We start from the raw sequence: 25,988 nt of genomic DNA on the forward strand, positions 1-25,988 counted from the left end.
TTAGATGGGCCTTTTACATTTGATGTCAGTTTTAAAATGGCGGCCTATAACCTCCGTCTTCGCCATTCAAATAAATGTCCTGCATGCAAAATGTAAACAGTGGGCGATGTGCTGTGGTATGGAGGGGGAAGTTAAACTTGTGTAATACAGAAAACCACTGTGTAAGTAATCGCCATTCGTACATGGTTTTAGATAGTTTGGTACCGTTTTGTGAAAATGTTCATCATGCCATCTGTTATGCTCACTCTCCACTGGTAATGGCTGCGGTGACTATATGTTTAGCTCATGACATGCAAGGCGTGTGGCCATATAAGTGTAGTGGTCTAGAGATGTTCAGTGTGGTAATGTAATATATGGATATAGTTTACAACTCTACACAGATATATATATATATATATATATATATACTTCATATATTCGGGAGTTGAACTCCCAAGAAGAATTGAGAGAACAGTTCTTCATGGATTTCCAGGTTAGACATTTAGGGAAAATTTCTTAACCTGGATATTTCTGACATGCATTTCTTGCAAATCATGTTTACGCAGGAGACACAGTAAATGCTAAGCAAGATTACTTTTAAATATTTAAACTAGAAATATAGCAATACCTGAATCTATCATTTTGTTTCACCTAGGGCGTAATTTCCACTTGGGACAGGGGGGGCATGTCCCCCCCACTTTTCAAAATCTTTTTTGTGTCCCCCCCCGCCCCAACTTTCAAATTCAAATCTTGGTCATCTGCTATATACTATATAAGAAAGTAATACATCTTTTTCTTATCCATAGTTTTTTACTATTCTTTCTAGCAGAATTTATCATTACGATCAACTTAATTATTTCCTTAATTTTGTATCAAGATAGTCCCTATAAATGTATGTAGAAATGTAGAAATGCAGGAAATAGAAATTCAAATCGATTTTGGATTCATGGCGGACCACCTGTTTTGTTTCCTTTATTCTTTATTCTATTCTTTATTCTCAAACATGTAGGAACAAATGAAATAAACAATATCATCGAACTCACCAAAGCTAAGATTACAGTACTGTAGTACGTAGTAACACTACTACTTTTTTTTCAGGTTCACAGCAGGTGATGTAAGTAAGTAATGTCACTGTAACCATAGATCAAACATATTTTAGTTTGTGATCAAAGAGTAATGTCAGTGTTTATCGCCACTGCACAAAGAATCACACAACAGTATACTTCTGGCTAAACAATAATAATGCACCATGTGCAAAATTGAATGCAAAAGTTAGAAAATCATGAAAAATACTGAAAACGTCAACTATGCCATAAAAAACTATCTTTATGAAATGTTTGTAAAACATTTGGAGAACACTGATCTACAGTACATGACAAAACGTACTGTGGACCCTTTATGTGACTAAGGTTTTGTAAATTATTTTGTAGCCTGAGTTAACGTACATACCTTCTGCTCTATACGTTGTTCCGTCTCATAATTCAGGATTGGTCTGAGGCCATGCTGGTCCACTGGGGCATGAGGATCCAGACTGAAGTTAAGGCTGATGAAAATGGGAGAAAGTAAATCCCGAAACTGTTCTTCACCCTGCAACAGAGAAAGATGCAGCTATGTGAGTAACTGATGTGAATGACACAAATCCATGTGTTGTCTGTTCTCTGGCGTATCAATATCTGTTCTCAATACAGATATAAAATATTGGGAAAACAAGCTGATACTTCCGATGAGGGGCAAAAGATAGTTAGAAATTTGTCGTCGGCGTAGGAATTTCCAGCCGATTATTGTGAAACACTCATTCATGTAAATGTACAAGAAAAATGTTGTCAGATTAAAGCTTTAGTGCGTAACTTTTTGATATTAATGAACGTCCGTTACATTCAAGCCATTGCCATATGAGTTTCTACAAAGCTAATTAAGACTATCAGCTCCACACAACTCTCTCTGTATTTCTCAGTATGACTATGTTCAGAAGACTGTATCGTCCAGCGACTTTCGCGCTCAGAAAATCGAGCGAAGATAATTACCTCTTCTGAAAAGTTCATCCTGTTTTTTCAATCATCCGTGTCCTCCTTGGCTACTAGCAACTGTGTGAAGGAGGGGTGGGGTTGGTGCACGATCACGGAAAGCTTGTGTATTGTAGCCTGGTTGACACCAGACCCTTCTCAGTTGTAACTCAGAGTGGGTCTGGGCAAGGTTCATTCGCAGCTCATTTCCAAAGGGGCGTCACCAACAGACGCTGCTCAAATGCCTCTGGGCGCAATTGGATAGTCCTTCAACCAATCAGACCAACGATCCGGGTGACGTAGCAGCGACAGCGGCATCAACAAGTTGCTGCGTTTCGGTGGCCGTCATGTTGAATGTAAACAAAAAGCTGTTCGCCGTCGCTGCGCTATCGTCATCGTGTAAAGCCCGCCTCAACGGTTGTGATTGGTGCCTCGATTTGGAAAAATTGGAAATGGGCTTGAATGGGCTCTTGGCAAGACTGACTTGCAGAGCAAATCTCAAATTTGCCGGAAGTTCGTCAGGGTTTTCCCAGGCTATGTGTACTGTGGACGCGTCAACAGTTTTGTTCTCATTACTTAGAATTCCTCATGGGGGAGACAGAAACTACGCACTGTAGCTTTAACAATATGGGGTTAGATTTCACAGCAACTATTGGCCTAGATGCAGGATTAAGTCTGTTTTCAGTTTCTCTAAGATGTGACATGAATTCTGTTTAACCAGCCACAATGATGTGGCCTCTTTAAAGAAAGACTAAAAGGAATAAATGGTGTACAAACAGATAAGTGTTGACTGACAGGTGAGTGGAATGGTTTGCAGTTTTTACTCAAACCATCTCTTATGCTGTCAAAGAGCAAAGTGCTCTGATCATTATGCCCTTACAATGATCATCTATACATATGACGTAAGTGTTTTTGGCAGTCACTTTGATCAGGCCACCACTGAGTGATGAGAAGATTGGTACTGTACTAATTTCCCCTCAAATAGCACTTTAAACAGCAACTTCAAACCCTGTCTATTAGGAAATGACTTTAACCTCTGTCCTGCCGGCGAGTTAATTACATTCACCTGGTGCCGCAGATGCAACATAGTCTCTGATTAGCTGGCTTGAATGAAAACTGGTGGGGCTCTGGCTCCTGAGGGCCAAGATTAAGCACCGGAAAATTTGTGAAAGATATATAAGGCCTAGTCTTGAGATGATTGGCCTAAGAAATAGTTAGTGCACAATATGTTTATGTCAGTAAAAGTTTGACAGAAATTATAGGAAAATAGAGGCATGAGAGACCGCTAGTGGAACTGACCCGCAGATAGATCTTGGTTTCATGGCACAAGCGTTCTCCATTGGCGAGGCTGAGGGTTTTAAGCAGACTGGGCTGCTGGCTGTCCAGGAACAGAGTCCTCCTGATGGACTCCTTCTGGTTCTGCTTCACACTGTCCAACTGAACCTCCACCACGAAGCCTTGAAAATATAAAGACACACACACAAACACAGGGTAAGAAACAGTGAATATGTACATCGTCTGTAGCTGTATTGAACAAAACAATGCATGTGAAATGTATGTGCAGGCACACAAACGCATATTTGCACAGACATATGTATATATGCATGCTTCACCACATGCAAATGCACACACATACAGTGGTAAAATGTATTATGTTAAAGCAGCTCTCTGTGCAGTATACAGAAAGAGGGCATTGCTGCTGCCCACATGACAACAACTATGCAGAGAACACAGACAATATACACCCACGCACTTAAAATAAACACACACACACTTTTCTAAACTGTCGGAGCCCACCAAGTTACTCTGTGTTTACAGGACTGTTCTTTTATCTTGATCTTAAATGCCAAATTGACCACAGTGAAGTCCAGAATACTTGGCTGCACAAAGAAAGCAGGGTAATAGGTACCATGTGTGTGTGTGTGTGTGTGTGTGTGTGTGTGTGTGTGTGTGTGTGTGTGTCTGTGTGTGTGTGTGTGTGTGTGTCTCACCTAGATGAGAGGGGTGGTGCTTCCCATTAGCCAGCAGGCAGAAACCGATGCTGACACTGGAAATTAAACACAGACAAAAATAACTTAGCATTGAGCTTATACAGATGCGTTAACACTCATTTGAGGTATTTCTGTATATTCAATTTCATTAAAATGTATAATCTTTAAGATTTTCATGAAATCCAACCCCATGTTTGATACAATTTATGGTCGACATTTTTTCTGCAATAGCCATTCAATGTATTTACACTCAGTGTAAATACATTGAGTGTATTTACACTCAATGTATATAGCTGTCACATATATACCTTTCTATATATGTGACAGCTCCGAACGTGTTACACACATGCACGCTAGAAAACAAGATCGCGATCTCGCGGCGAACAAGTTTAAAAAAAGTGTGAAAATAGTGTGTGTGACCACTTAACAAGAATAACAGGATGTGGAATACAGTAGTACACAAAACAATGTGTCTGTCATGTCCTGTTTGCTTTTCGAGTGCATGGGCAGTCAGTCGGGGCAACTGTACAGTAGTTTCTCAAAGTCCATGTGGTCATCCCTATGCTGACCTTCTCAGACATGGGCAGATGATGAAATTTACATCTGCAAGACCCTCTTGACCACAAATTATACAGAAGTTTATGGAAGTTTATGGCCGCCGCTTTGACCATTTTGCCACATGTTGATTTGAATGGGAATGTCCTTTCTATCCATTTCATTTCTATGGTTATAGTATAAAACCACAGTTGCTGTTACCACTGTAGACACAGGTGTCTTTAAAATCCACCAGGACTGAAATCTTAAAGTGCTCACATTATACTTTTTGGCTTTTTCCCTTTCCTTTATTGTGTTATATATCTTTTTTTGTGCATATAATAGGTTTACAAAGTGAAAAAGCCCAAAGTCCCCCCCAAAGGGATTTACCATCTCCAACAGAAAAAAACTGTTCACAAACTGCTCCAAACAGCTCTATTGTAGTCCAGCCTTTACTTCAGAGACAAACATGCGTCACTTTGTAACACACGTTATAATGCTCGCCTAGCTGCTAGCATGGCATGCCCTCAAACCAAGCAAGTTAAAGCGGAGGCCTGAAGAGTTCAGATAGTTGCACCGCCATGTCCAGGAGACAGAGCAGAATTAAAACGTTACGTATGAAAGACTAATTTGTTAACATTTAAATAACGTACCACTCTGAAAACCTTGCACCAGTCTAGGTTGCGAAGCTTGTCGGGTTGTTCTGCCTGTGTTTCAGGATCAGACTCGGGTTTGAACATGTACGGCTGAGCCAAAGTGGTTACCGGCTGAAGCGGGTTTGTTTTGGAGTGTTTTTCACACTCTGTTTCTGACTGGGTAGTAGTCCTTACCTAGGTACTGCGCATGGGTGACTCCCAACAAAGATGGAACAGAAGTGCAATGTCTCACTCTGTAGCTAAAACAGAGAGCTCAACACACAGGGTGAAAAGAGGAGCTGCAGCAATGTGCAGTACAACAAAAATATGGTGTTTTCTGAAAATTAAACCATGTAAACCTATTCTGGTACAACCTCTAAATACAATTATGAAGCTAAAAATGAGCATAATATGAGGTATTTAAGGTTTACGACTTCAACAAAAGTATCAGATGCTTAAAAAAAAATCATACATGTCAATTTGTGGGTGACTGTATAAACACTCGCATGAAGGGAGGGTACACCTCATGCTGTGTAAGGAGTCTTGTTGATGCCAAACAATATCTCATTCATATCGAGAAAAAAAAAGTTACAACCCTTTTCCAACCTTTTCAATGTTAATAACTGCACTCAACACTCCACCGTGTCATCTTTCCATATGACTACTCCACCTTTCTCCGCTCCCTTCATCTCCTTTTTGTTACCAAGGCAGCGAAAACACCAATAAACATGAAAACATTACTTGTATCAAACTACAGGGCAGATACTTAAACGGCAGCCAGTTAGGCAAATGCCTCTTACGGCAGTCTAAAAATGTTCCACATTTAATGCGACAGTTAAACTGAACTTGTGGAAATAGCTTCATTGAGATGGAAAGCGGTGCGAATTTTCCCTTTTTTCCCACCGAATCTAAGAATACTCTGTAGTTCAGAGAGGCTTGGACAGGAAACTGGCAAACATGAAGTCATTTGACATTCTCGTGAGGCACAGTTTGGAAAGCTGAAACTGAACTAATATGTGTGTTACATAACATTTGCAAGACTTTCCATGTTCTGTTATTGTCGAGAGCTCTTTATCTACTCGTAAACTCCTACTTCCTTTTCATTAAACCATTAAAGATAGTTCCGCTACAAGGATAAATACTGTATGTTGGATCAAAATGGTGTATAATCTTCCTATTAAGATGTAAAGTGGATCTGAAACTTTTTTAAGGAAACTTGTTGACATCCATACCAAGAGACAGCAATGGTTTCATTTTCTGTGATCAGTTCACAAGTCTTCTCCTCCTGGTTGAACATGGTCGGCTGCACTGTAAGAGACGCGCTGGCACTGACGATTGGCCGAGCCCTAATCCAAGAGACAGACCATGAAAGAATAAGAATAAAAAGTAAGAGTCTAATGCATTTGTTACTACACTCCTACATGCTTTAACATACCTGTATAGCACTGCTTTATCAACCCCAAAAGCACCAACAATCAGATCTGCATGAGGGGAAAGTAAGTTCAATGAAGATATCAGAAAATAGGATGAAGTGTTAATAGACGCCTGGTGAAGGACAATTATCTACCTGGATAGCCGTTTTGATCCAGATCTTTGTTGCCTCGCAGGGCGAAGCCAAAACTGGCTGGGAAAGAGCTGGAAGCCCATTGGCCAGTGAGAGTCTGGGAGGGCGTGTCCATCAGTCCGCCGGCATGACCATTATAAATAAGAACCAATCCACGCTGCTCATCTCCTCCATAAGGACAGCCGATGGCCATGTCTGATTGTAAAGAGCAACAACACGCCACTGTAAATACTGTATATATAAGCCATAGAACCCCAGTGAGTCCAGCACAATGTACTTAAATTCCTCATAAACAACAACCGTCGCAGGCCATGGTGGTACTAGTGGTTTTGTAGGCCAGCTTTGTTTTATGATGATTTACTTCTTTAGACATTGGCTGATTCATGATTGAATAAAACACAGACTCTTTCAGTACATCAGTAGGTTAGTATAGTATATAAGCTGGTTTAAACATGTGCTGAAACATTAATCAAAGCCATTTTGATCTTTGATTCAGTCATTTATCAAATAAAAAAAAAAAGCTAAGCATTTGCTAGTTTAAAGGTCCCATGGCATGAAAATGTCACTTTATGAGGTTTTTTAACATTAATATTAATATTAATATTCCCCCAGCCTGCCTATGGTCCCCCAGTGGCTAGAAATGGCGAAATGGTGGTGGTGGTGGTGTAAACCGAGCCCTGGGTATCCTGCTCTGCCTTTGAGAAAATGAAAGCTCAGATGGGTCAATCTGGAATCTCCTCCTTATGAGGTCATAAAGGGAAAGGTTACCTCCCCTTTCTCTGCTTTGCCCACCCAGAGAATTTGGCCCACCCATGAGAGAGAGCAAAGTGGCAGTTGGTCAAGGATAAACCCCCACCCTCCACCTTGCCCCCCCCCCCCCCTCACACAGAAATGGCACATCCTAAGGAAAGCTCATTGTGGGACTGGCTCTAGTGGCTGTAATTCTGCACCAAGGCTGAATTTTGGAAAGAGACTTCAGATACAGTATTAGGGGACCACTAAGGTCTATATAAAAGAGACTTCAGATACAGTATTAGGGGACCACTAAGGTCTATATAAAAGAGACTTCAGATACAGTATTAGGGGACCACTAAGGCCTATATAAAGAGACTTCAGATACAGTATTAGGGGACCACTAAGGCATATATAAAACATCCAAAAAGCAGCATGTCATAGACCTTTAAGTTTCTCCAATTCAAGGATTTGCCTGTCACTGCTTTATATCATTGTATATTGAATATCTTTTCCCCTCTTAATTTCCCCCATTAGTAGCCATAACTTTGTTATTGAATAAACTATCAATTAGGGCTGCAAATAATGATCATTTTCATGATCGATTACTCTGTTGATTACCCATTTTGTGGATAATGAAGTGTTGATAGACTAATTGTTGCAGCTGTACTACTCATCAATTAATGAGAAAAAATCTATGAATTGATTAATAATGAAATAATCGTGAGTCACAGCCCTAATTTAAACCATTACGCCTCACAAAAATTCTCCAGTGAGTTTAAACTGATGAAACTTTTCGATTTTAACGCAGGTAAACCTCACCTACCTTGCACAAAGTGGAATCAGAAACGTTGGGATACATTAGACCTTCATATAAAAATTTAGTTAAATATAAACAGTTAAATAAATGGTACTGGCGCATTGCCAGACCTTCCTCCACAGCGCTGCGGAGGAGGGTCTGGCTAGTTCACACAACATTCCGAGATGGGAGAAAACGTGCTCTGGTTTATTGGCTTATCTTTAAACCAATCACAGTCATCTTGGGCGGCACTAAGCGCCGGACAGAGCAAAGGTGCCTCTACAAAATAGCCTCGGGAAGGAACTTGTTTTGGTGAAACGTGCATGTTGGGAGGCAAGCGCTTGAACTAAAATGGTTGCCGAGTGTGTGATGAGAATTTTACTGAATTTTTTTTTTATAATTTCATTGTTCATTCTTGCTCTAAAGGGATGTTTCCCAAGAGTTTAGAATGCCAACACAAAGAAAGTGAGAGATCATCCGAAAAGAAAATAAGGAACATCCGGCAGAACCTCCGGCGGCACTAGAAGTATCCCATAAATGAATGTGGCACACCTACCGTTGAATCCATCCTGGTTGAGATCCCCCAGCGGAGCGAGCGAGGTGCCGAACCTGCTGAAGGCCTGTTGACCCAGGAGGTGGGACTGGCTTGGCTCCAGCAGCAGAGGGCTCCTCTGGAGGTACACATACACCTTACCCAGCTCCTCCAGACGCCCATTGAACCCTCGACGCATGAACATTGGAGCTCCCACCACCAGGTCATCCAAACTGGGGGGGGGGAGCAAAGGCATGAGACAAATCATGGAGGTGAAGATGGAAGGAGATGGGGAACTACTAAAGATAGATAGACACGAGACAAAGAGACATATTTAAACGGATTTTAGCGCCAAAGTGTCTTATTTAGCACATTTGGTTTTATTTGATAAAGAATCAAGTTTGCCAGGCCTACTGAAAACACCTTTGTGGTTTCCAGGGCCTTTTAATGTTGAAAAAAGGATCTTATTCCACACTGTCTGACTGTATCATAGTATGTTTGTTCCAGCTCCTCATTGAAGCTATATGATGTTTACACTGAGTGAAATATCCATGCTTAATCAAAAGGAAATATTCTATATTTCTTGTGTATCATTGTATACAAGTTTCCCCTTCATACAGCTAGACCAAATTGGTATCTGTGAAAACTTATTTTTTTATTAATTGTTTTGAGTTGATTCTTAGCAAAAAAAACTTTGTTCTTTCACAAATATGTGCTCATTCATGTGTAATTACTTCCACCAACTAATCAAAGTATTCTCGTAAGCATAGAAGCAAGAAGCATAGGTGTGTACTGACTTATGCCCCCTGTATTTTAAGGAAGAACATTTATTTATTTAAGGTACATTATTCATTCACAAAGACAATTGGTGTCCTTAAAGGTTGGATTTTTCCTCATTTTTTTAATTAAGGCATTAAGATCAATTTCCAAAAGTGGAGCTGGAGCTAAAAACACGCTTTTGGCTCAAAACTGCGCTTAAAAACCAAAATTTAGCAATGTCAATGTAGCCTTAGCACGGGAAATCAGTGTTGTGCTCATCAAAATATTATTTTTTTCCATGGCAACATTTTAACTTCCAGAGTTGAATCAAAAACAGTTTCTCAAACATTTGTATTCATGAAAATAAATCACGACCCACAGTGGAACACACAGGAACTTGAACTCAACCCCTGCATTTGCAGAAGCTCTCCAACATATTTATATAACGTGATTCATCGAATTAAATTAGTTTGTCTTATTTTTACAACGCTCTGGAGTAAGCTGTTATTAGAAATGTATGGCTCATCTGTGCCAGGGAGTCGGTGACAGTGAAGTTCGCGGACGTAGTAGCTAAATGTGTCGATGGAAAATGGTGGATGGGTTTTTTCAGCACATTTTAATGTCTGTTACAACAACATTGAGCTAGCAGGGCAGTTTTATGTTTGTGCAGTATTTATTCAGTTTGGGAAATCCCACAATCTCTACAAAGCTAACGCTAGCTCAAGTTGGCTGGCTGACTCAGCAGGGACTACAAATCATCACATGCTTTTTTAGTTTGAGAGTGAATTGCCCCACATTATAAATACAGTTTGAATATATCTTTTTTGTTTGTTGGTAACGTCATTATTGGCAAATAAAATACACTTTAGATGGCTGCAATGTATATACCACACTCGGAATCAGTTCAAACAGAAGACAAAGGGATAAGCCTCCTTCTATGGACACAATATACACAAATTGATGCTGGAAAAGAGCAGAGAGCGTCATTAAGACTCACTCCACCCAGCGTACTCTCTGCTCAGACACAAACACTGCACATACAGACTCAGACACAGCAGAGCAGACAGTATGACTACACATAAAACACGGTTCTATAACAGTTTCTTCCCTGCACAGTCAGACTGATGGCAAAAACATGATAACACACTGAACAATTCACTGTGATTAAATGTGCAATAATCCTCACAACCTCACTCTACTGTGAAATACTACTGTGCAATATTTGCAATATTTATGCACGTTACAAATGCAATATCCCCCATAGTTGTATCCTCCAGTTACAGTATTCATAATGTCTTATATTTTTTTGCACTCTTGCATTATTATACAGTATCTAAGTTTGTCTACGTTGTCTTATTTTATTTTAATGTATTTACCTTGTATAATCTTTTACTATTTTAGTGGGTGTGCTTTTCTTTTCTTTGGCCCTAACTCTTAGACTCTTGACTCATAGAGCCTGCACAAGAATTCCTATGTGCCTATGACTGTTTGGTGTATGCACAAATGGCAAATAAAGAAATCTGTTGAAATAATCATTTTTAAAGGCTACTGTACACTGACACATTTTCTTTTTAATGTTTTGCCTCTGCCAGGTTTAGGGAAGTGAAATTGAGATTGAGAGACAGAGTGAGAGTACAGAGTATTTTCAGACATTCCCATGACACATTAGAGAGTGACAGGGTGACTGAACTGAAGCATGGGGAACTTCCAAAAAGTCCCACGTTGTTTCTGTGACCTCATCCTTCATTTTTAGTCCCTTGTTTTAGCTTACATGTCTCTCCCTTCTCTTGTCATTTCACCCATTTTGTCTCCCTTTCCCCATTTCTTTTGCCATCATCTGTCTCACCGTCACCCCATCCACTCACCCATCGTTGTTGATGTCGGTGGCTGCCACTGCGTAGCCGAAGTAGGACCCCATCTGGAACACATTACAAACAAGACCCAGTTAGCCTGTAATCACACCACAGTGCATAGATCCATTTCTTTTCTTTCATTTTCTTTTTTTCACGTCCTTTTTCTCTTTTGTACCCTCCACCCCCCGAAGCTTTCCTCTTCAATCTCTCAATCCCACAATCCCCTGGGGTCTCCTCTTCTCCCTTTTCATGGAGCTCAGTCTTAGAGCTTCTGTAAGCTTGAGAAGAGGTAGGGGGTCTGAGGATCGTGGACCTTAAACTCCTTTAAAACTCATTTAGATGAAATACTCATGGGGCTTTAACGGTTTAATTTCAGAGCATGTACGATAAATTAGGGTCACGTTACATCCTTGGGTGACTCTCACTTCAAAGTGATTCGTACCTACACATTAAAGGAGTTTGGAGACCCTTGTGAAAAGCAAGAATATTGGGGTTGTCTTCATATATCGCACATGCAAAACAGCTCATATCAACATAAATCAAACTGAGGCTCAGGAAAGAGTTCAAATTTCCTGCTTTGCCAGATACATTCACACTCTTAGAAATACGATCAACACTTCCTATAGAGCTTAACCACCGGGAATGCTCATCTGAGGTGAGATCAGCAAGGTAAGAAAAGTCACCCTACAGACCAATTTAAACAGTCATGAGCCATATTTAGGAAGTGACAAATTTTTTTATGAAAGTAGTAGTAGTAGTAGTATTAGTAGTTAAGCCTGCAATAAGTGCTAACATACAGTAATCGCCACATCAGCTTTGTAGGGTTAAAATATGTAAATGTTGTGTTAGCCTATTCTGCTGCTCCTAAGTTGCCAAAAAAGTAGTTATTGCAGCCTCATATTAGGTCTGGCTATCGCCAATAATTTCCGAAATCGATTCAGTTCGGATTCACAGGGTCCCGAGGTTTCAACAAGGTTTCTGATTCGATACAATATGAATTAGATCGGGTAATTTAATACCATCATATTGCTCAACCTGAGTATAAAGTCTGCAATTTGGACACAACATGGAATGTTAAATAAATGGAAAATGGCTGAACAGAGAACATATTGTTTACTGGCAAAACAAATGCCAAAATTCACCAAAACAACAGGGCCTCTTGCACAAAGACCCTCTGGTGTGTTTTTGCAGCTGACTTTGACTGCACAGTCCAAGCACCCACAGAGAGCAGAGAGTCCATTAGCCAGGAGTTCACCTCAGATCACTCTCACTTTGACTTAACAGTTTACTCAGAGCCCTCCACCCTGAGACTGACACCTCAGTCTGACGCAGTCACTCATGACCTCCCACACTGAACACACATACACATACAAACACACACACACAATGAAGCCTAAAGTGTGTGTGTGTGTGTGTGTGTGTGTGTGTGTGTGTGTGTGTGTGTGTGTGTGTGTGTGTGTATGTGTGTGTGTGTGTGTGTGTGTGTGTAGTAATGAGGCGAATGTAACTTTCCATCTTGTTTTCAACATTGTTTTCCACAGTTTGATGTTTGACTGGTACTGTTTTAGTTATGTCAGGTCATTGCGCCATCGTCTTCTTCTTATCACTTTTCACCATGTTTTTAGGAATAAAATGTCATACAAATCAGGCTATGAATAATATATGAAACAACCCCCCTGTAAGAACCTTCAGAATGTAAACGTTTGGTGCATATAAGTGCTACTACTTCCCCAGTTGATTACTTAAGGTAAGACAATTATTTTTGTTGTATGACAAGTTTCGTGAAATGTTATGTTTAAATCTGCAAATGAGGCATTATCTAATGCTAACCTTTGGTGAATTTAGGAGAAATCAAAAGACACAAATAGACAAAGTGAAGTAAAATGAAACACCAAAATGTGTATTTTGGATGTTTTCTTTCCACTAGCTTGAAAGAAGACGTGTTATAGAAGCAAAATAGCCAAAAATCTCAAAATTGACCAGTGTCTTGTTGTGTACGACACCCAACTGGAGAATAAGCACCACCAACTGTTAATTTTTACATGTCCAACTACTAATATTCACATGACAGTAGTTGATGAAAATCCACATTCATTTGCTATTTGTTTTGCCAACTTTCTGGAAATTCTGTTAAAACTTACATTTGGATGGCAACCTGACTACTGTCTGTGGAAGCACAAAGGAAGGAATTTCACAATAAAACATTGTAACTTTAAAAGATACCCACTTTATTGACTAACTCAGACTGTTAGTCATTAGTTTCAACTGAACTTTAGAGAGCAAAGTTCAGTTACAGTGTGTGAGTTAGTGACATTTTGTTTGAATAATCATTAATCTGTAGGTTAAAGCTATAGTGCGTATTTTCTGTCGCCCCCATGAGAAATTCTAAGTAATGACAACAAAATTGACGGCGCGTCCACATGATACAAGCCTTCCGTGATTCCGCCGTCAAACTAGCAAAAGTGGATTTGGACACGCCCTAAACGCACCTGCGCCATGCACTTCACGCCGTGCGCTTAGATCGTTAAAATAGGGCCCTAAAGCTTTAAAGACTATTTTAAGAAATGTGACTAAAAGCTCGGCTTGTGTCAACTGACAAATGTTGCCACTCTTCTGTACTTCCCAATTTTAAAAGCCCATGCTGAATCATTACAGTGGCAACATGACCACTATCCTGGTCTGCTGCTTCTGGGTTTGATTTACAGCTTTTAAAAACCATAAGCTGTGCGTACTGTAAGCTAGACCTCTGACCCTGGTATAGGCCTTCTCATCATGGGGCACATTCTTTCATCTCCAGCCCTCCTTTACACATGCCACTCTAAATGTGGACCCACATATGAAAATAGGGGCCAGGCTATTACAGAAAATCTCCAGCCAGATGTTCACATACCTGCTCCCCTGTCAAGTTGAGCAGAGACTTCAGATCCCTTCCATTTAATATGGAGACCTATATTGAGATGGACAAAAGTAATTATCTGAGTATACTACGAGTATATACTTTTATGTTTTGTAGACTGCACTGGAATGAAAATGTGGGGACTCCTTACTACACCATACAGCATGAGTCCTTTTGGAACTCCTGTGATGAAATCTGCAACAAGAAAAGGAAGGCGCAACAGGTTAGGAGGGGATCAATTCAAAACTGATAAGTAAGAACTGTTGAACTGTGACTAACAAAAACACAGTTTACACAAATGTTTTTAATTCTTTGAGTCTCTAAATGTTCTTGCTTCCTGAAAGACTTAATAATCCATCAAAACAGAATTAGTGTGTTGAGACTGAGTAGTTAAATATTAGACAGAGCTTGGGGTGGGGGTCAGCAAACCCTGTACTCAGCCATGCATTTTGGCTCTCTGTACTGTAAATATAACCCTTACCTTCCTCATCGTCCCCACTGAACTCGCCACCAGCCACAGAGTAACCTGCAGGATAAATGAAGATTAAAGATGCAGTCTGAATGAGAGAAAACAGCTGGAAGTGGTGGATATAATGAAAGATACAACACCGAAACCGTTTGATCTTAGAGGGGTTATAATGATAGTTATTCAAAGTAATAACAACATGTAGCACTAGTGTATTTTTGTTGAAGTATTTGGGATTACTGTTAAAAGAAAAGCCTTCACACATTGGCGGTGTCGCGCAGCGCTTCATCATTTTGATCACATCAACTGACAATCTTAAAAGAGTACCTCACTGATTGATCATCTTCCACTGCCTATAATCTTTATTTATTTACAATAGACGGATTGAAATCCTGCTTTTTTAAACCTGGCACTTAAATTGGCCTTAATGCAACAGAGTTTTGGTAAGCTCACATTTCATTCTAACTCCACATCCAACACTACCGGCAGTTGAGTTGCATTGTGGGTAAAATATGCACCAGGTTTAACTTTATTGGAGTGCAATGCTAAATTGATGGGGTAGTCTTTCAAAAACTAAGATATTGTGGATGACAAAGACTTGAAGAGGTGAGGTGTAACGTGACAAAATCTGATAATACAACTATTCCTCAGCCACCTGGAAGGGGAGGGGCACTCTCAGCAACCTTAATTTCGCTGTAGTGTGGCCCTTAAACCTCAGGCCCCACAGTGTTAATGTTTGGAAGATGTTAAATGACGGACTGTAGATTTTGCTACTTAAAGTTGGGCAAAAACATGGGGAAAATAAGGAAAGCATCAGAGAAAGGTCATCAAGTTGCAATAAAATGTTGATATCCCCTTGAGCATGATTATGCTCAGTATATGTAATGACAATCTGCCAATTAGATTGTGACATACAGTGTCTTAAGTCATGTCATGAGTCATGTTTCCGCTGAAATTTTGGCAGGATAGTGAAACCAGAGGAAAGGTCAAGAGACTGAATATTGACAGCTCATTTATTGCAATCCAAAAGCGATTTTCAGTTATCTGTGTACAAAGTTGACAATTTGATATGAGCGTGGTGTTAGTGAAGAGCTCATGTAGTGTCCAAACTGGAAATAATTCTTTCTCCGGGGAATATGAATGTGATGAGAGAAGTTTAGGTAGATGTTCCAGTTAAGAGTTTTTAATTTGGGCTGTTCATTTTCTTGACAGGGACTTATTTAAGTCCTGCCCAAAATGTGGACTTAATGGTGGTGCTAGACAAAAGGTCAGGGGGTGATTAACACCTCAGGTATTAACCTCTGGGAACCATGAACATCCATATCAAATGTCTTGGCATTCCGCTGTTGAGATATGTTGCTCTCAATAAAATTGTTAAAGGTGCCCTGCCACACAAAACCATTTTTACTTGCATTTTTTAAAATAAATTATGTTAGGTCCATATGTGTTTGTGTTATGTCGTGAATGTGAAAATAAACTGCTAGCTCCTCTGTCAGCTCTAGCCACTGAAAAGAAATAAGCTGAGAAATCAGGCCAATTACAAAAGCTAGTTAGTCTGACGTGGTGTTGCCTGAGCTCATTATTATTCATGAGCTCGCCCAGTTGCACTGGGTAAAGGATGCTGATAGCCAGGCTCTCATTGGCTAGCTGTTAGCCAACCAGAGTCAAGCAGCTTAGCTTGTTGAATATTAATGAGAACTGGCACAAATCAAGCTGAGTCTTTCTACAGGCTTTCTATACCACGGTAAAATGCCATGAAACAAGGTAACCAAGGCATTTTTTCCACAAAACAATGTTACAGAGTCCATGGTAGAACTTCAGACATTACCACAAAGTAATGAAATATGAGTGGCAGGGTACCTTTAATGGTGATATATGATAAAAAAAAAACTCACTTTTTCAGTGCTTGTGCACTGAATATACCAACAAACTGTGAAATAAGACAACCCAGTCAGTTTTTGTGAGATACCTAGATCAGAAAACAAATGGATTGGATTAAACAAGCCATTCAGATCTGGTTCCCCTTCCTATGTCACATGCAGGTTCATTAGAATATATCGCCCCCCCCTACCCTACCTTTGCAAAGGAGTGCCATATTTTTTTCGCAAGCCAATCAGAGCAGACTGGGCTTTTCTTTTAAAGAGACAGGTGCTAAAACGGAGAGTTTCAGACAGACTCTAGAGCATTTAAATGTGTTGTAGTAAAAACCCATAATACAACTATCAACCTGAAAACCAACTTGAATCATGAGGTCCTGCTGCTGGCAGGTGTAAAATATACAACAGAATTAAACATATAGTTGTTGTAGTCTGATGACACAGGCAAGAGTAGTAGTACAAGTAGTGTTTGTCATGTCAGTACCAGTACTGTTAGGGTTAGTACATTGTAGTAATACATCTAATTTTAATAATACTATTTGACTGAAGTGTACTTCCTCACCCAGGTAACTGTCATCATAGCTCCCCTGCACCTGTCGTGTCTGAATCTGCCCAGCAACTGACAGCAGAAAGTACGAGGGGTAGTAGGCCTTAACAATCTCCTCTGTGGTGGCTGAGATCAGCTGGCCTATGGGATGGATGGGTAACAAAGGGTTAAAGGCCAGAGGTTAAAATAAGATGTCTGACTTTTGGACTCTGGCTTGTGAATTGTTCCATTGAAGTTTGTTCATTCAAAATCACTCAAAATCCATGCTGCTCCACATTCTTTAGAGCTCACCTTGCCAGTAAAAGCTGCCTGGTCCTCCAAGCACAACCCTCCCATCCTGTAACACACAACAGTTGCCAGAGTTGAGGAGAGGAGTCACCAGTTTCATCATGAATTTCAAACGATCTGCAAATCTGGTGTACACTGCAAAATCCCCACTGCTTACATCAGACAAAACAGAGACACGGTAACTATGTGATTATGTAAAAAACAGCAAAAACTCCAACAAATATTTATCTTACCTTGGTGAAGTCTGCACTAAATCCCCCCTGGCAATAGCCCTGTCCAACAGGTCCATGTCTTTCTGCAATGAACAGCACAGAACATGGGAAACACTAATAATCTTTCTCTTTCATGAAAACAAAAAAAAAACTAAACATTTTGTTCTATTAAGGGAAGAATTCTCCAGTGTAATGTCAGTAAAGTCAGATTTCAATTGTTCATTGACTCACAACTGGATTCCAGACACTTATAAACAACAGACGAAAAGTTTTGGCTATCTGGTTCAGTTGATGAGTTTTAAGAGCTGACCTCAATGGTAGACAGCACTCTTCATAAGATAGGCACTATGTATGCTGTATTGTGAATATTGAACACACACACATATTATACCAACTGTAAAAATTCCAATCCAAAACAGAGATAAAAGGAGATTAAATAATTTGTCTTACATTGATCAGGTGGATAGAAACATGATAACAAAATGAATGCTAATTTTGGCCATACCCAGCCTGGTCGAATTTGCATTTCCTATAATTAATGACCAACCCTGCCTCTACCTCTGATTGGCCAGTACGTGTTGCCTTCATTGGTTGGATTGGTTAGGTTTAGGCATGAGGAGTAAGAATGGTTAGGGTAAGGGTGAGAACACCAGGGTAAGCCAATCAAATGCAGAGTAGGGCGGCCCACGCCTTCGTCAAAATATGCCCCACCCCCCCACCCCTGCAGGTGGCTATCATTGCAGTAACTCACCTGTTCGGCAGGGAGCGTACTCCACAAACGTTTTGAGACTGTCTACAGAGAGGTAGCAGGTTCCTGTGACATCGGCGAAAGGTGCGTCATGTTCTGTCCTCCAGTAATACCTGGGAGCACAAGCCTGGCAAGCACAGACAGACGGCTCAATGACAAAAGAACGTGACCACATTTGGTGGTTGAGAAGTCTTAAAGTGCTCACATTATGCTTTTTGGCTTTTTCCCTTTCCTTTATTGTGTTATATATCTTTTTTTGTGCATGTTAATGGTTTATAAAGTGAAAAAGCCCAAAGTCCACCCCAAAGGGACTTACCATCTCCAACAGAGAACACTGTTCACAAACTGCTCCAAACAGCTCTGTTGTAGTCCAGCCTTTACTTCAGAGACAAACATGCGTCACTTTGTAACACACGTTATAATGCTCGCCTAGCTGCTAGCATGGCACGCCCTCATACTCTGCTTCTGACTGGCTAGTAGTCCTTACAACCTAAAACCTAAACCTATTTTGATATAACCTCTAACTACAATTATGAACCTGAAAATGAGCATAATATGAGCACTTTATATTGACCCTGAACTCTTCCCTCAAACATCAATTGTGAAATCATAGCTTAACAACTTTAACTACACACAGAAAGTCTGTCAAGCCTTAGAGTCTTCGAAATGACGGGGAACCAGTAAGAACGATATTTGATATTGTCATTTTTTGGGCTAAAACTAAAAACAAAAGAGCATGTGGAAGTTATGGATGAAGCAATGTGTGCTGCGAGGTACTTCCATGGCCAATAGGCAAATGCTCTGTATTTCATTTGCGGAAATGTATTTGATGTAATTTTCCATACTCGTGGGTTAGTGCTCATTTTGTAAACACTCATCCTTATAAACAGCACTTACAATGAATGGAAACTCTCAAACTGTGTTAGTATCGGAGGCAATTACTGTAGGTTAAATTTAGCGCCAACTAGTCGACCCTGCAATACAACAACAAAACTGCTCCTTTGTTTCCATGTCTTCTACATGAATTATCAGCTGGTGAGGTGGCTAACTTATTGCCTGAGACCTGTACGTTTTTGCTGTTTTTGCATCCAGCTAAGTTAGCAGGATATCATGAATATAGCCATTATTGTTACTGTTGGCATTCAGTACATTGGTCTGTACACAGTATATCAAGGGTCCCCACATGGAGTCCCAAAAGGCCAAATTCTAAAGTCCATTTTAGCGCACCAACAATAAATATGGATTAATTAAACAAACACTTCTTTACAAACTATGTAATCACACAGCATAATGTAAGTAAATTATCCAAACAGACCAACCAACCCTGACCCATTCTTACCAGGATGCTGTTGCCATGGGAACGCACAGTAGCTCCAAACCACTGATGGGACTTGAACTCAACCTGAGTGTTCACATTATTTATATAAAAGTACCGATCACCTAGAAGAACATAAGGGAGAAAAACATATTAAGGGGCATATTTACACAGACTTGTGCACAGCTCTTTTATGACGGAATAAATTAAAGCTGCTACACTTTCCTCAGAAACTGGGACATGGAAGAAACTTAAGTCATGTTGGGAGGTGCTACTTTAGGTGGTGCTTAGTCAAAGATCCCCTTGTCATCAGTGTTTGATTTTTGTGCTGTCAGGGCTTCATTTGAGAGTGCTCCCCACATGTTTTTGGCTTTTTACATGGATATTTTATGGCCTTGTTCCTGGGGTCTGCAAGTCTTAATCCATCCTTCATGCTATGGCCGACATCAAACAGCTCAAAAGGACTTGGACCTTGTTGTTACTGTAACCCAAACGGCTGTACTTCATTGTCAGGATCTGTTTTAAGAAGAGGTCCTGGCAGTATGAAGGCAAGGAACAGTGATGAGGGAGGGGGTGGTGGAGTGCTGGAAGAGTGTGTGTGTGTGTGTGTGTGTGTGTGTGTGTGTGTGTGTGTGTGTGTGTGTGTGTGTGTGTGTGTGCGTGCGTGCGTGCGTGTGTGCGTGAGTGTGTGTGTGTGTGTGTGTGTGGAGTTTCCTGCCAAATGTTTTACTTTTGCAGCCTCAGCAGCATTACGCCTCCATTATTTTTGCTTTCATCAACAACTTGCTGGTATAATAATTAATTTGGAAAATTTGGATTGTGACTCCTTGTCCACAAAACGTTTGATTCAGGTAGGTGAGCCAGGTTGCCTTAATGCCAGAACACTGAAAAAAAACAAGTTCCTGACTTTGAAATACTATATATATATATATATACTAATAATAATAAGACTTAAATAAAAGTGTGTGATGTTGGGGTTTGCTGTCAGATCCTAATTTCTTCTAAAAGCAGGATTTTTGTCAAACCTACGGTAAAAAAAACATGTTTGCCATTCAGCATCTTTGAAAGGTCATTTTCCAAAACCTGACATCTTAAATCATACTTAAATATGCCTGTAACTGTGTAAGCTTTGGAGGTATATTTTCTGATATATGTGCCTGCTGACCGTAGCGGAGTGCTGACATTAAACTCTTAGTGTGCCTGTTTGGTTAATGGAGTCTGGGCTGTGTCCTTAAACACACCATGAATCCTGAGGCCTGTAATGGGAAATACAAGACTACTGAATGTACTTTGTAAATGCATGAGCATGTGTTTGTGTGTGTGGGCGTGTGCGTCTGTGTGAACATAAATGTGGTTTTGCATGTTTATTTTTCTTCTAAGCTGCATCATATTTCAGAGGCTGTCTGCAGAGACCGTTTGTAAACAGTTTGTAGGTGTGTATTTGTGTATGCAGAGTTTGCATGGTCACAGCTCTCAGTCTCTGTAAAACACCATTCTATATCAGCATGCAAGAGCGTACGATAAGTAGACCCTGTGATCCTCAAACAGTGGTCCTTATCGCTTCCTGCATTTCTGATGGGGGTGATTATTTTTCCTGCAGAGCCAGGGGCAGCCCAGGTCCTCTGGGGTCCTTGTCCTCATAATGACTCTGCCCTTATTAAAGAGCGCTTACAACACTGGGCCCGAGTTCAGCAGGAAATCAAAGCTCTGTGAAAACACTGCTAAATACAGCCCATGTCCCAAACTGGAGACCATAGTGAGGAGTGGTGTAGAGGAAAGCCCCAGTCACCATTAAAACACCAGAAAGATATTAAAGGCTTGTTTCAATCAAAACAGAGAAGCGTTAGATTAGGAGCTGTATGATGGCAGGGAGTCGCACTTACTGACCTCAAGGTCAAGCATAGTGGTGCTTAACTACCCATAAGTTCTCTCAGCCACTTTTATGGCTGGTTAGAGACAGCTCGGAGTTTACTACACAGTTCTGTTGCAACTGTTTAACAGTAGTGTTGGGAAAGTGGCATTTTTATATCCTGGAACAATGTGAGTTACCTACTACTGCTGTGATTATGATGTAAGGAAAATGTACCCCCTTGGATTTTGAATATTGAGCTTGAGTTTTCACAGATCACATTTTTATCTACAAAGAGGCCGACCGTCAATTCAGACTTAACAAGACACCCTACCTTGCTTGTCAAAGTCGATCATGCTGCAGTTAGGTTCGGCCCACGGGCACAAGTACACCGCTCCTCCTTCAGTGATGTTGGGTTGGCTGGTGTTGGCTTTCGGCGCGCCAATCAAAACACTGATACTAGACAGCAGAAAGGAAAACAGAATCTTACACTGTGGTGATGGGCTGTGTCCAGGAAAAGCCCAAGATTACACAAAGAAACATTTGTTTTGGTCGAGAATCATATGCATTTAACATGTCTTATGGATAACGTTTCGTCATACACACAGCCGATGAAATAAGTAATAATCTGGGCAACGCAACAAGTTGTAAACACAACACTGACATATTATCACCTCATCAAGTTAATTTAGCAGATGTTCACCAGCTAGTCTCTAACTGTGTCTGTCTGCTGTTTGGTGCTGAGCAGGTTGTGAACAGAGGGTTTATCCGGGCTTGTTTGCTAAAAAAAAAACAGCTGTCCGCTACTGCTGGAAACTAGTCTGGCTATCACCAGACCAAGCTCAATCTTTTAAGACTCCCCAGACATTAGTCTGGGGAGTGTGGATTGGATAGTCCTTCAACCAATCAGACCAACGATCCGGGTGACGTAGCAGCGACAGCGGCATCAACGGGTTGCTGCGCTTCGGTGGCCGCCATGTTGAATGTAAACAAAAAGCTGCTTGGTTCGCTTCTCTATTGTCATCGTGTTAAACCCACCAATAGCGCGCCAGGTGGATAGCCAGTTTGGTCCCCGCAAAATTGTAACGAAAGCAGGATAGATAAACGTACAGGTTTCCAGCCTGAGCTGCAGGGAGAAATCAAACCAAAACAATGAGCTGAAAGAAGCTGAAAACTCAAGAGCTACGGCCTGGCAATGCCAGGTGATAATTCTCTGTGCATTTGTCCCTTTTAACCCCTTTTACATTATCAGTAATTATTCATTATTCATTGTTGCTGTACAAATATTGCAGCTTTAAAGTTAGCTTGCTACAAAGTTGCTATTGAAACTACTACAACAGCTGGCTGAGTGATTAGAGTACAAGTTATTGTTGGGCCAACATGAAACTTATTGTAGCTCTTTTTGGCATATTGAACTGAAAATTACTCATTGGAACTCCTTGTTTGGTTGGTTTTTGTTGAGATTACACCATCGTCCAGACAAAGATGTGATCATTTTTGTGTTTTTCTTGTAATGAAAAGCGTCTCTTTCGAGTGAAAGGTAGTTCTGCAACTGCAGTAAAAGTACACAGTCCTGTATCAAATTCGTCACGTTTTTTAAATGTCATAACTGCTATTGCCATGCTAGCTACTGTACTGCAAGTTGGATAGGAAGATGGCTTTTAAGCATCTATCCCTATCTCCAAAAAGTTTCAGTCTGAAATGAATGAATGGCAATAACATACAACAGAGAGATACAGCGAGATGTATGTGTAAATATCATGCACACACTCAAACTTACTCAAATTTACAAGTGAATGTGTGTATAATTTAAGTGTTTGTTACAAATCAGCTACACTTCAAGGTTTTCAGACAGCCCTGCTAAAAAGGCCTGGCCCAGAGTGAAGGGCACGACTTAAGACATTGGTGACTGATGACATTAGCAGAGATCAGACAGACTCTGTACTCCTCCCATCCCCCAAAATGTCTGGAGAGCACAAGAGGAATATTTACATGGCTGGATAAGCTTTCCTTATAAACCACTCACTCCACAGCCACTCAGCCGACCAGGGTGCAGGCTTTCAATGGTCTTCTCATACAAAAGGTACTGACTTTTAACCCACTGCCACCCTCTGTGATCTCTGCACGTGTGGATTTGTAAGAGTCAATTAAAAGCACTTGTAATGAACACTTAACAGCCAACAATAGCCTCCTCCGCAGCATGATGTGTATCAGTGGGATGATGGATGCTTCTGTTTAGACCTGAAATAAAGATTCCTTTCTTTAAACTCACGTTCAACAGGAACATCTGCAAACAGGGGAATGGCTTTGAGGCATGGCCAGGTCAAAGACGCAACATATAATTTTTTTACTAAAGGATTTATGAGCTCCAGTGAATGCATTTACATTTCCACATTATTCTGAAACTAGTCATATCCTAATGGTAGGATATCCTCACTCAGTTTTACTGTCTCCACGCATCATAACCTAATCCAAACATTTCTTTTACACATAATTATGTTGATTTTTTCTTTCTCTTACAACTAAGTTTCTCTAAAATACTGATAGTGTTACCCTTTCAGGCCTCTAAAAGGTATTTCAATGAAGCAATTTAAAGTGCTCATATTATGCTTTTTGGCTTTTTTTCTTTCCTTTATTGTGTTATATATTTTTTTGTGCATGTTATAGGTTTACAAAGTGAAAAAGCCCAAAGTCCCCCCCAAAGGGACTTACCATCTCCAACAGAAAACACTGTTGACAAACTGCTTCAAACAGCTCTATTGTAGTCCAGCCTTTACTTCAGAAACAAACATGGTCACTTTGGAACACACGTTATAATGCTCGCCTAGCTGCTAGCATGGCATGCCCTCATACTCTGGCTAGTAGTCCTTACCTAGCTACTGCGCATGTGCGACTCCCAACAAAGATGGAACAGCAGTGAGATGTCTCACTCTGTAGCTAAAACAGAGAGCTCAACACACAGGGTGAAAAGAGGAGCTGCAGCAATGTGCAGTACAACAAAAATATGGTGTTTTTTGAAAATTAAACCATGTAAACCTAATCTGGTACAACCTCTAAATACAATTATGAACCTGAAAATGAGCATAATATGAGCACTTTAAGAAAGGACAATGACTCACAACGTATAGCTGAATTAGACATGTAGACATCGAGTATATCGAGTATATCAAGGTCATATCATTATACTACCGAGTATAATGATATGACCTTACTTTACATATGTCCATGGAATCAACAGAGCCACTGTATCCCTGAACCCTGTTCAGGTTTCCACAAGATTTTATCTGGGTTGTTATAATAAACAGGATATGATGCTTATATGAGCCAGATCCCCAAAGCTGAATTTGTTTTGTTTGGTTAGCATGTAAATGCATTCATTAAACACACATATGTGGGTGGCCCAGAATAATCATACAAAATACTCAATTAGTGTGTTTTCTTAAAGCGCTTTAGTCAAATGTGTAATGTTGATTAAACCTACATTAAAGCTGCACTAAAACATAGGCTGCTGTAGAAAAATCTCCACTGCTCTAGACTGTACATTTGCTCAATTGACCAAATGAAATCTGGTTCTTATAGCAAAATAAGTACCAGATCAAGAGTAAAACCCAACACAGCACTGACTAGGTCTGACAGACTGTTCAGTAAAATTAAGCTAGCAACATTTGGTGGCCTTTAATGTAGCGCTCACAAACAAGTTGGTAAACATAAAGAAATTCACTGACATCAGGTCACAGGATTTCAACAGCTGTGTTCTATTTCCATACTAGAGACTAATTCTATAGATGTTTTGGGTATGCAGTGTGTTCACAAGGTGGAAAGTGACAAAATCAAGTACACTCAAACAGGACTAACAGTTTATAGCCACAGCTCTGTGAGGTGTTATTATGAATCCCACTACTCTTCTAGACAAGATACGCCCTGCTTAGCAGACAGGTGCCAGGATTGGCCAGGCTTCCATGCTCACATGTTCAAGTCCAACAAGTCCTCCAAACCATACGACGATATCTGTCATTTATTCCTACCCTCTAATACGACCTAGTTGTGTCAGGTTTAGGCACAAAAACTACTTGGTCATGTTTAGGCACCCGCACTAATTACGTAGTTAAAGGACAATTCCAACGCAAAATGAACCTAGGGGTTAATAACATGTGTGTACCGAGTCAACCCTTCTCTGGGATATGTTTTCATGCTAATCGAATGTGTCTCTAGCTTGAAACAAGCTAGCGCGAATCCGTGATTAGCTTATAACGCTAGCCTTCGGGGCAGAGGGTAAATCGCTATTTCTACACCACTACCAAGGCTCAAAATAGCACCACACTTCCACGGTAGCATAATGAGGGTCCCTACATGTAAACCGAAGCATTGAGAACTTTGTAAACGTACAGACTTAGTTTATTAAAAAGATA

General features: G+C 40.4%; 1 protein-coding gene across 1 annotated transcript in view; it reads right to left on the minus strand.

Moving 5' to 3' along the window:
- The window catches only part of LOC144516427 (integrin alpha-5-like), a 49,111-nt gene that overhangs the window by 18,941 nt on the left and 4,182 nt on the right, over positions 1–25,988 (minus strand). The window contains exons 2-18 of the mRNA XM_078247686.1: positions 21,914–22,038; positions 19,755–19,855; positions 18,419–18,542; positions 17,689–17,750; positions 17,459–17,504; positions 17,183–17,308; positions 14,759–14,803; positions 14,429–14,472; positions 14,272–14,328; positions 11,394–11,446; positions 8,794–9,002; positions 6,710–6,901; positions 6,578–6,623; positions 6,375–6,488; positions 3,974–4,029; positions 3,282–3,439; positions 1,429–1,566 (exon numbers count right to left, since the gene is read on the minus strand). Coding sequence (XP_078103812.1) covers positions 1,429–1,566; positions 3,282–3,439; positions 3,974–4,029; positions 6,375–6,488; positions 6,578–6,623; positions 6,710–6,901; positions 8,794–9,002; positions 11,394–11,446; positions 14,272–14,328; positions 14,429–14,472; positions 14,759–14,803; positions 17,183–17,308; positions 17,459–17,504; positions 17,689–17,750; positions 18,419–18,542; positions 19,755–19,855; positions 21,914–22,038 — 1,696 coding nt within the window. The remainder of the gene's footprint in view (positions 1–1,428; positions 1,567–3,281; positions 3,440–3,973; positions 4,030–6,374; positions 6,489–6,577; positions 6,624–6,709; positions 6,902–8,793; positions 9,003–11,393; positions 11,447–14,271; positions 14,329–14,428; positions 14,473–14,758; positions 14,804–17,182; positions 17,309–17,458; positions 17,505–17,688; positions 17,751–18,418; positions 18,543–19,754; positions 19,856–21,913; positions 22,039–25,988) is intronic.

The sequence above is a fragment of the Sander vitreus genome, chromosome 4, assembly GCF_031162955.1.
Source record: "Sander vitreus isolate 19-12246 chromosome 4, sanVit1, whole genome shotgun sequence".
Classification (NCBI taxonomy): domain Eukaryota; kingdom Metazoa; phylum Chordata; class Actinopteri; order Perciformes; family Percidae; genus Sander; species Sander vitreus.